The sequence below is a fragment of the Lycorma delicatula genome, chromosome 3 (assembly GCF_047948215.1).
Source record: "Lycorma delicatula isolate Av1 chromosome 3, ASM4794821v1, whole genome shotgun sequence".
Lineage (NCBI taxonomy): Eukaryota > Metazoa > Arthropoda > Insecta > Hemiptera > Fulgoridae > Lycorma > Lycorma delicatula.
The window spans coordinates 153,765,838-153,778,374 of record NC_134457.1 but is presented as its reverse complement, the minus strand read 5'-3'; the positions used below and the strand labels follow the sequence as shown (position 1 = coordinate 153,778,374).

Here is a 12,537-nt window from a genome sequence, read left to right as displayed (position 1 = left end):
CAAACATAATTTTTGTCTTTTGTGTGAATATTATTAATATGTGTCTTTAAACTCTTTTTAGAATAATATGTCTTTTCACAAAAGTTACAAATATAACTTTTCTTCTTAGTATGAATATTTATATGTGTTTTTAAAGAAGAACTTTGATTAAAACTCTTCTGACAAAAGTTACAAACATAATTTTTCTCTTTTGTATGAATATTTAAATGTGATTTTAAATAAGAATATTGATTAAGTCTTTGGACAAAAGGTACAAACATAATTTTTCTGTTTTGTATAAATATTAAGATGTGTATATAAACTGTTTCTATGATTAAATGACTTTTGACAAAAGTTACAAACATAATTTTTCTCTTTTGTATGCATATTTAAATGCAATTTTAAAGTAGAACTGTGATTAAAAGATCTTTGACAAAAGTTACATATATAATCTTTTTCCTTGGTATGAATATTTAAATGTAATTTTAAAGTAGAACGCCGATTAAAATTTTTCTGACAAAAGTTACAAATATAATTTTTCTTTTCCTTATGCGCAATAAGGTGGGTTTTTGAATCATTATCATGAATAGGAGACTTTTGACAAACGTTACTATTATTTTTTTTTGTTTTTACCGTGAAAGTTAATGTTTCTCTTTAAATAACATTTACATCTGAATCTTTCATTGCAATATTCACTAACCAATTTCTTTCTTTTCTGGATAGGTAACATGTTTTCACTACTTATATTCTCAACTAAATTTTCTTCTCTCGTTACTTCACAATATGCACACTTACAGTCGCTTGATTTTTTTTAATAATACCATCATTTACAGAATTACTTACACATCTCTTGCAAGTAATACAACGCTTGGTACTTCCACTGATGGTTGCTTTATCGATAGTAACCTGTAAAATTAAAATAACATTTTTTAATTTGTAATATTTTTAAGTTTGAATATCTGATATTGTGTGTTTATTTTTAATCAAATGATCTGATACATTCAAAAAACCCAGTTTGCCTTTTTTACAACTTTAAAATATTCCATGAATCTGGTTTTAAAGAATCAAGTGGTCTTACCAATATAAATATGGTCAGAATCATTACATATAATTTTATGAATACCACTCAAATTGTATACAATCAGAAGTATTGTTACTATTTATATTACAAAGTACATTACTCATTAAATTCTTTTATATTTTATGTTTTTATCTCTCATTGAGGTTATAATTTAATTTAAATTAAAGGTTTTAAAGTATAAGTTAAATTTAATTACTTTAAGTGAATGGGCAGTATGTTGCCATGGATTGCAAGTGTTTGATGGTTTGTAAAATATATATTTATATCATGTATGCAGCTGATGATGAGAATCAAATTCACGAAAGCACTTCTGTAATGTAATGAAATAAGGTAAGTCATCCTATTTTAATAGTTCTGTATTTAGGGTTGCTCTATTAAATATAAATTAATTTGTAATAGGTACAGAGGAGTTTAGGTTGTCTGTTACTATTTCTCCGAGGTATTTAAATGGGTTACTATTTTGATTTTATTACCATTTATGTTTACTCCTTTTAATCGTGTTTGTATTTAGGGCAAAATATCTTGTCTTTTTTGAATGAAATTTTGAGGCCAATTTTATATGCAATGATTAGAAGTTCTAATACCTGTAATTTAGTTGTTTCTTCAATGATGTTTGCTAGTAGTGCCAAGTTGTCGGTGAAACCAGGACACAGTTTGTTTGTAAGGGTCATTTTTATCATGTTTTAAGTTTATAAGTAGTCCAATGTGTGTCAGAATTTTTAGTAGGGATTCTCTGTGGATGCAGTAATAAGCTTTCTTGAAATCTACAAGTGTTATGACATATCGCTGTTTCTTCTCCTGTTGTAATTCATTATTAGCTTGAGACTCATGATCTGGTCTGGACAGCTCATCCAGGCTCTGAAACCTCCCTGGTATTCTCCTAGTTCTTTCTAGAGTTGAGGACCGATCCTGTTGAAGATGATTATTGAAAGAATTTTGTATGTTGCGTCTAGGAATGATTCCCCTGTAATTGTTAGTGTCTGTTTTGCCCCCTTTTCTGTGTATCAGATGGATGAGGACTGTCGTCCAGTGTTCTACTAGTTCTTCTTTGATCCAGATGTTGAAGGGAAACTCGCTTATCTTCCTGCATGTTTCCAGATCTCTACAAAAGTCTGATCTTCTCCAGCTGCTTTGTAATTCTTCATTTCACCCAGGGCTTGGTAAACTTCTTTTATTGTGGGAGGGTTGATGTTTTCTGCTGGTGTTATCATTGGGGTGTTGGTATTAAAGTGTAAGAATTATGTTTGTTCTTTACAACTTAGGAGTTTGTTGAAATATTTGGCTAGGATTTCCATGTTGTCTTTATTTTTATGAGTTTGGCTAGGTTTCATTTAGTAAATTCAAGTCTATGTCTGGACTGCAGGGTTGCTGACATGGTGGACCATGTCCTCCACGTCTGTTCCTGGTATGAGGCTGAACGTACCAAATTAGAGAGTAGTTAGAGAACTTGAAAGAGAGATTCAAGGATCCACTGTATGTGTGTGTGTGTGTGTGTGTGTGTGTGTGTGTGTGTGTGTGTGCATGCATGTGTGTAGAAATGAATTATATATATATAGAAATGGGTTAATAAATGAAAAATGAACTGCATGTAATCCAAAATTTACATATAAGGTAATAATGAAAAATAATACAGTAGGGTGCTAATTTTCTAGATGTCCAACTAATTGGACTGCTCAAATCAAAACTAGGCAATTTAGAAAAACTAATACATTAATTCAAAAAATAAATCTTTGCTTTATTCAATTTATTGATCTTTATTTTACAGGGTTTTTCAATTGACTTTTTTGCAATTCATTTACCAAAAACACATATGACACTTCAGCAGGATGAGTGAAGATAGATTCAATAAGAAAGTTTTCAACATCGTCAAGGCAAGTAAATTAAAGTCCATTAGGATGAGAAAAACACAAGACAACCTGGAACAACTCAACATCTCAGGAGAAGAAATCAAGCACAAAAGACAATTTAGGGATGAAATTAGAAATAAGAAAATTGAACAACAACAAAAATGGCAAACAATAGAAAGAAGATTGATATTGGAGAGGAAAAAGAAACATAGTGAAGAGATGAAAAGGTTTTAGAAAGAGAAGAAGGGAGTAAAGCCATGACTGGCTCAAGGTCACGTGCTCTCCTAAAGGGGAATAATTGGAAATAACAATAATAATATGTATGAGTTAAGAAAAGTATAGGGACAAGCGAAGCAATTTTAGGCCTCAGATTAATAGTAGAAGGAAGATTAAAGAAAAACAAACCAACATACTTGGCGCTTATAGACCTAGAAAAGGCATTCGATAACGTAGACTGGAATAAAATGTTCAGCATTTAAAAAAAATTAGGGTTCAAATACCGAGATAGGAGAACAATCGCTAACATGTACAGGAGCCAAACAGCAACACTAACAAATGAAGAACATAAGAAAGAAGCCGTAATAAGAAAGGGAGTCCGACAAGGATGTTCCCTATCTCCGTTACTTTTTAATCTTTACATGGAACTAGCAGTTAATGATGTTAAAGAACAATTTAGATTCGGAGTAACAGTACAACGTGAAAAGATAAAGATGCTACGATTTGCTGATGATATAGTAATTCTAGCCGAAAGTAAAAAGGATTTAGAAGAAACAATGAACTGCATAGATGAAGTCCTACGCAAGAACTATCGTGTGAAAATAAACAATAACAAAACAAAAGTAATGAAATGTAGTAGAAATAACAAAGATGGACCGCTGAATGTGAAAATAGGAGGAGAAAAGATTATGGAGGTAGAAGAATTTTGTTATTTGGGAAGTAGAATTACTAAAGATGGACGAAGCAGGAGCGATATAAAATGCCGAATAGCACAAGATAAACGAGTCTTCAGTAAGAAATATAATTTGTTTACATCAAAAATTAATTTAAATGTCAGGAAAAGATTTTTGAAAGTATATGTTTGGAGCGTCGCTTTATATGGAAGTGAAACTTGGACGATCGGAGTATCTGAGAAGAAAAGATTAGAAGCTTTTGAAATGCGGTGCTATAGGAGAATGTTAAAAATCAGACGGGTGGATAAAGTGACAAATGGAGAGGTATTGCGGCAAATAGATGAAGAAAGAAGCGTTTGGAAAAATATAGTTAAAAGAAGAGACAGACTTATAGGCCACATACTAAGGCATCCTGGAATAGTCGCTTTAATATTGGAAGGACAGGTAGAAGGAAAAAATTGTGTAGGCAGGTCACGTTTGGAATATGTAAAACAAATTGTTAGGGATGTAGGATGTAGAGGGTATACTGAAATGAAACGACTAGCACTAGATAGGGAATCTTGGAGAGCTGCATCAAACCAGTCAAATGACTGAAGACAAAAAAAAAGGTTCAGATGTAATACAGAATTTAAATACTACATAAATAAAAATGAAAACATAATTCAGTGGGATCCAGTTTCCCAGATGTCCAACCAAATGGACTGCTTAAATCCAGACTAAACAACTTAAAAAAAGCTATACATTATTTGAAAAATTTAAACTATTCAAACAAATCTTTACTTCAATAGGAATTTTTTTAATCAATATTTATTATACTAGATTATTGAACTGCCTTTTTTGCAATTCATTTGGCAAAAACCATATATATACTGCCTTTGTAAAACTAATTATAAAAGCAAATTTCTAACAGACTGTATTTTATGTACAATATTACTATGTATCCATTTCTTACATTACACTGTACTTTCATTTTCCAAATTTCTTCTTAATTTTTACTGAAATATGTTTACTTTTTATTTTTAATTAATTTTACTTAGTGTCTTACCCATTAAATATAGAATGATATGGGCAGTATATACGAGGTGTGTGAGAAAAGTAATTTGATTGGTAACACTGCAAGTGACAATCAATGCATCTGACAATTCTGTGTCTACTGGTCTGCACTGGACCGGTTTGTTCATCTCTTCCACATGCTCAGTAACAGTTTCAACTCCGTTCAGCCAACACATTTTTGACAGCGCCATCAGTGAAGTTGTGTTTTTGTTGTTACAAAAATGGAGCATCGGAATTTAGAGCAACGTATGCAATCAAGTTTTGTGTTAAACTTGGGAATCTGCGAGTGTGACCTTTGAAAAGTTGACACAGGCCTATGGGGAACATTGCTTATCAAGAGCACAAGTTTTCCGATGGCACAAATCATCTTTGGAAGGCCAAGAACACGTTGAAGATCAACCTTGCTCAGTGAGACATTCAACTTCAAAATCTGATGAGAATGTTGAGCATGTTCTCAACATGGTTCTTGTGAGATCAAACCGTAATTTAACGAAAAGGATGATGAGTGAACAGTTAAATTTAAACACTTTTGCCGTACATCAAATTTTGACAGACAATTTGGACATGCGAAATTGGTACCGAAAAACCTCACTACAAAACAGAAGGACAATCGAAGAAACGTGTGCGTTGATCTTCTTGAGAGGATTGACAATGACCAAGAATTCTTCAATCGTGTAATCACAGGTGATGAATCCTGGATATTTGAGTACGATCCTGAAACAAACCGGCAAAGCGAAGAGTGGCACACTCCATCATCTCCTCGACCAAAAAAATGTCGAATGAGCAAACCGAAGATCAAATCCATACTGATTTGCTTTTTTGACAGTAGGGGTATCGTGCATAAACAATTTGTTTCTCCAGGACAAACTGTCCTGGAGAACCAAGTGTTTAACAAAGGTGTCCTTGAAAAGCTCAGGAAAAGCGTGATTCGTGTGGGACCAGACATTGCAGACAAGTGGATGCTTCATCATGACAATACCCCGTTGTCACACGGCCATTTCCATCACGGAATTTTTAACCTCAAAATGCATTCCTACGGTTCCTCAACCCCCCTATTCACCTGATTTGAGTCCTTGTATCTTTTTCCTTTTCCTGAAATTGAAACATGTCTTAAAAAATCATTTTGGAACTCTGGGGAACATTCAAAAGACTGTGACCGACCAGTTAAAAGCCTTACCAGTTGAAGCCTTCCAGTGGTGCTACTAAGAGTGGGAACAACGACTCCGCCAGTGTATAGCTGCCCAAGGGAACTACTTTGAAGGGGGATAATATTGTTTGAAAAAAATAAAAACTTTGGTAAGTAAAAAGTCAGTCTCATTACTTTTCTCACACACCTAAATTATCCAGTTTTTGCCTTTCAAGGGCCATCTGGATAATTGGTGTTCTACTGTATACAAAATCTAACACTCTTACCACTTCATTTTCAACTTTAAAATTTTCTGTTTTGACTAAGTTTGTCTCTTCAATTGCTAAGGGATCTTTTTCAATATCACCATTCATAATGTCAAGTGGTTCCTCTTTCAGTTTTACTAAATTTATCTGCTGTAATAAAAAAAAAACAATAAATTAATGCTATAAATATGTTTACGATTTATTGTACAATTTATAAAATAAAAATAATTGTATATCTAATTCACTTACCAGATACAAACAGCACAGCTACAGTTAAATTATTATTATTATTAGGTGACTTTAATGTGCCAGCTTTTGTACTAAAATGTTTCTTTTGCTAAATGTTACCATACAAATTGAAATGTTAAAAATGCTGCTATTCCCCTTACAAACTGAAAGGTGGTATTATTTTCTACAAATTTCTATCTTTTACAATCAAATAATTTGTTAAACTGTTGTGGTAATACTCGTGATTTAGTTTTTTTTTAATCTTACTGAAAAAATGTTGCTTTTGGTAAAATATTTTATTGTGATAAATATCATTTATTGGAAATATCATCAGAGATAACATTACCTAGGATTTTGAATTCTAATTTTATTTCTCACAAATACTTACCAGATTATAAAAATATTAATTTTGCAATACTCAACATTTAGTACACGAGAGTTGGATTGTTATTGAGTAATCTTGATGTGATTGCCTAAATTCCTAAATATGTATAAACTACTTTCATAAATAATAATTAGCAGTTTTTAGGAAAAACCACTTATTTGTATTATACATGAAATACATTTGTATTGTACAAAATATGAAATGCAAAAAAGAATTGCAATATATAATTAGGAACATAATACCTTTCTTTCTTTTTTCCTGTTTAAGCTCTGGTAACTACCGTTTAGATAATTCTTCAGAGGATGAATGAGGATGATGATATGTATGAGTGTAAATGACGTGTAGTCTTGTACATTCTCAGTTCGACCATTCCTGAGATGTGTGGTTAATTGAAACCCAACCACCAACGAACACCGGTATCCACGATCTAGTATTCAAATCCTTGTAAAAATAACTGGCAATACTAGGACCTACCTGGTAATACTAGGACTTGAACACTGGAACACTCGACTTCCAAATCAGCTGATTTGGGAAGACGCGTTCACCACTAGACCAACCCGGTGGGTCAGGAGCATAATACCTGCAAAGGATAACCTGTGCGCAGGCAAGAGCCATTTATAACAAATTGAATATAAAAATAAAATAAACAGACGTAACTAGAAGTTCATACATAAATAAATGAATGTTCTTATAAACGAAAAAGAAATTAACTGTTAAGGACTGAGATTGCTTAAAATTTTAACTTACTATCTTACAAAAATGACAAAAGAATAAAAATAATTAAACATAATAATAGGATAATGAATCACCACCCATACTCTTGCATTAAAATTCAACATTGTAGATTTAGTAATGTGAAGATGATATATAAATATGAAGATGACGTAATAATATTTATAATGTACACACTTTTATGCTTAGTATATTGTACAAATTGGAGTAAAATGAATGTTGTTAACACTATTTTGTAACAACTTTAATACAATAAAGTGCTAAATAATTTTAGTATTAATATTATGACTGTAATTATAATTTTATATTTACCCTTAATAAGTTGATCTTCCTTAGTTTTGATTAGTTCCATTGCAGGATTTTAGATAAAAAACCAAAACTTATTAAGACTGGATTAGAAAATTAACTAATTATGTATCATTCACACAGGATGACAAAAACGTGTTTAGAATAGTAATTCATATACATTATTTGTCATTATCCACTCATCTATTTTTTTAAGAAGTTTTTGTTCAGTTTGCTATACATAAATTTTGCAGGAATAAGATTTATTAATTTAGCAGAAACACATGAAATGTCATCTGAAGAAATTTTTTCATATAGTTTGATATGTTTTTCTATTGTGAGAAAAATATACACAGATGTATATTTACATCCTTCAGTCATCACCATATAAACTTAGTTCACAATGGCTCAATTAGATGACAATGATATGTAAGCAAAGGGTAATCTATCTTATACAGATTCGGGCCGACCATTCCCGAGACGTGTAGCTAACTGTACCCCAACAACCAAAGTACACTGGTATCTACTCTTTAATTTTTAAATCCATACCGTATGGCTTATCCACACCCAGCATGGATATGCCGGGTGGCTTACCATCACCGGGTAGGCCGGGTGGTCTATAAGAAGTTTGGCCTGGTCGATTATCTTCAGTACTGTCCGAGATGTAGTCGATTACTTTAATCCCAAATAATATTATTCACATTTATTTGATTCTACCGCTCAACTTTGATGTCACAAACACCTGTTCAACGGTGCTACCAACCTTTGAAATATTACTTCAATAATTTAAAACAAATAATATAACCAGGTTGGCAACACTGACGGGCTACAGCGCCACAATCCAAGATGGCCAACCATCGCCATACTAGAAGTGCAAGCCCAGTTCTACCAGTCGTAGACACACAGGAACAAAAATTCCTTAATATACCCTCATATTAATAATTTACAATTGTATTAATAATAATGAAAATTTCAGGCTAATGACTATAGCAGTCTATAACTAAAAGATTCCAGTGGGACACCAATTTTCCAGATGTCTAACTAACTACACTGCTTAAATCCAGACTAGGCAACTTAAAAAAAACAAGCAAATTATTTAAAAAATTTAAATTATTCAATCAAATGTTTGCTTCAATAGGAACGTTTTTTATCAATCTTCCATATACTGGGTATTTAACTGCCTTTTTTCCAATTCATTTAGCAAAAAACATATATATATATACTGTCCTTTGTAAAACTAATTATAAAAGCAAATTTCTAACACACTGTATTTTTTGTACAATATTACTATATATCTTTTTCTTACACTGTATTTTAATTTTCCAAATTTCTTCTTAATTTTACTGAAATATGTTTACTTTTTATTTTTAATTAATTTTACTTAGTGTCTAACAGATTAAATAGAATGATATGTGCAGTATACATAATAAACCTTTTTTAAAATATTCTTTTCAATTATCCATGTTTGGCTTTCAAGGACTATCTGGATAACTGGTGTTTCACTGTATACAAAATCTAACATCTTACCATCTCATTTTCAACTTTTAAATTCTCTGGTTTAACCAAGGTGGTCTCTTCAATTGCTAAGGGATCTTTTTCGATATCACCATTCATAATGTCAAGCGGTTCCTCTTTCAGTTGTACTAAATTTACTTGCTGTAATAAAAAGACAATAAATTAATGCTATACAGTAAATATGTTTATGATTTATCGTACAATTTATAAAATAAAAATAACTGTATATCTAATTCAGTTACCACACACAAACAGCACAGACAGTTAAATTATTATTATCAGGTGACTTTAATGTATAAAATTTTATATGGGAAAACTTAGGAAATGTTTCTTTTGCTAAATGTTATCATACAAATTCAAAGGTTAAAAATGCTGCTACTCACCTTACAAATTGAAAGATGGTATCGTTTTCTACATATTGCAATCTTTTACAATCAAATAATTTGTTAAACTATTGTGGTAACTCTCCTGATTCAGTTTTTTCTAATCTTACTAACATTAGTGTTAATTATTGTTTATGGTGAAATTGTTCATAGTGATAAATATAATTTACTTTTAGAGATAACGCTACCTAAGATTTTTAAATCTAATCTTATATGCACTTTACCAATCACAGCTTTATTCATATTTTAAATTTATACTAAAAATTCTAAAAACACTATAATACTAAAAATTGAATCATCACTGAAAAGGGCAGATTTAATATCTACTAATAAAATTATTTGTAGTTATTTCGATTATCCTAATTTATTACAGCTTTTTGATTTGGATTTATTAATAATAACTAGATTGCTTAGGCATAATTTTCAACATTTTCTTGGATCAATCGATTCTCATAGATCAACTATTAATAGGCTCCTTTACTATGTAAAGTACACTAAGGTAAACTAATACATTATAAAGAGCTATTCTAACTTATGAATGATAATTTTATTAGGTAATTTTTTTTTTTTTTAATATGATTTTGTATTCATGAGTTTCATGCCTGTATATTAAAATTAAATAAATAAGTACATTAAAATTTACCACCAAAATTTAAAAACTTACCATACTAATCACCCAACCTTTGCTTTAGGGTAAAAATAGAAAATTAGACCATAACAACAAAGATAACTGCAAGATTCCAACAAGTACTTTGAAAAATTATTAAAATACTAAGAACCTAAGGTAAGATTTCAATTCCAAAATATAGCAACATCAACTGAAAACCCCAAAATACATAATTAAATTTAAATAGACAAAATCACCCAGAAATTAAATAACAAGGTAGCAGTTGATAACTTGACTACAGCAGAATTACAGAAAGAATCATGAAAACAACAAAGAAAAATTGAAGAACTTAGTGGAAGAGATGCGGATAACTGAAAAAATCCCACAAGATTGGAAAAATGCATTTTTTCCAATACACAAATAAGAAGATGAAACAGAGGTAAATAACAGACAAAGGGATTTCCCTCTTATCTTTGACAAATAAAATCCTTTGAAAAGCACTTCAAAATAGAATTGAATAATATAGACATAACAACTGGGAGAATATTAAGAAGGAATCAGAAAAGTAAGATCTTGTGCTAATCTCGAACCTTAACACAATAATAAGGAAAAAATGACAGGGCATAAAAACTAAATAACTGTCTTCGTAGATTTCAAAAAGGCATACAACTCAATATATAGAACTCCCTTATTTAATATCCTAGAAGAATTTGGTGTGGATCCCAACACAATTAACATTACTGAACAGGCTCTTCCAATCACAAAGTCAGAACAAAAATTCATAACAGAATTGTCTTCATAAGTGAAGAATTAGAAATTAAAACAGAAATAAGACAAGAGAGAGTGGTTTAGCATCAATTCTCTTTATCTGTATCCTAAAGAAAGTAGTAAAAGAATGGGAAAAGGTGAAAAAAGTTAGAACACACCACTAAATAAAATTGAGTCTGAAACTGAAAGGAATTGTAATTAACTGCTTAGCCTTTGCTGACAGTATTACCATTTTCTTGGAGAACCTTAAAAAGGCAGCAGAACAAGTAAACCACCTAAAATAATTTGAAGGGGAAATAAGGTTAAAAATTTCTTAGAAAACTGCATAATTCATGACCAACCAAGATTCTCCCAAATCCCTAAAAACGAAATATGGAAAATCAATAAAGTTAACAAATTTAAATATATGAGAGAAATAATCCAAATTAATGATTTAGATAAAAAAGCAATCAAAGAAGAATGGGAAAAATAAAATTAGCCTACCAACAAAGGATATTTTCAACAAGAACATCTCAGTAGGTGCCAAAATCAGACACTAAAATACAGTAATCAAACCGGAGGACCTGCTTGCATCATCAGATGCATCTTCAGTTTGAAATCAGATAAAATAAATCCAATAGAAAAATAGAGTAAAAACTTGAGAAAGAATCTAGAATCAATAAGAATACAAGCAAATGGATGCAAATTTCATGCAAAACCTTTTTTCAGTCTCACAAAACAGATTTTCAACCACATTTACAGAAAAAAGAACGGAAATCAACACAGTTCAGTGGTTGTAAATGAAAATAAAAATATTTTTTCAATACAGAACAATGTTCAGAAAACCAGTAAAGATTTCACAGAAAGCTAGAAAAAAGAAACAACATTTGCTCAGAAGAGAGAAGGGAAAAATAAAGAAAAGAATGAAGAAATGTTGGAAAACCTGGAAAGAAAATATGCAGATGAAAGAGAAATAAATGAAAAAAAGAAATTAAACAAGCTTACATGTTCATGTGATGTATTAGTTTCAGTCATGTGATGTGGTAACAAAAAACACATCATTTCTGCTACATTATCCTGTTTAGTCTCTAATTCAATGTTTTTATTAAGAGGCAGAGCTTCATTGTTAAAAGTATTATCTGCAGGCCCATTCATTATCTATTAAAAAAAAACTAAAAGAAAAATAAACATCCATTAAAAAAAAAATGTATATATAAAAATACTGTTGAATCTTTTACACACTTCTCAAAAACTGCTCTCTTTATAATTCCTTAATGATTGTTGTTTGATTATGATTTATGGTGGCTTGAATGAGGTTATATCTGATACTGATGCAAGCTTTCTCGATGAAAAAGATAAGAACACAAGAACAGGCGAATAATATCAACACAGGACGCCATATATGTGGCTCAT

At 30.9% G+C, this 12,537-nt stretch overlaps 1 protein-coding gene across 1 annotated transcript; it reads right to left on the bottom strand.

The window, feature by feature from the left end:
- Window positions 1–303: 303 nt before the first annotated feature.
- Window positions 304–12,290, bottom strand: LOC142321002 (uncharacterized). Its single transcript, XM_075358995.1, has 4 exons — window positions 12,130–12,290; window positions 9,400–9,528; window positions 6,264–6,392; window positions 304–885 (listed from the first exon to the last, which is right to left on the bottom strand). The coding sequence occupies exons 1-4, from the start codon at window positions 12,277–12,279 to the stop codon at window positions 751–753; spliced, it is 543 nt and encodes a 180-aa protein (XP_075215110.1). The 5' UTR covers window positions 12,280–12,290; the 3' UTR covers window positions 304–750.
- Window positions 12,291–12,537: the final 247 nt, after the last annotated feature.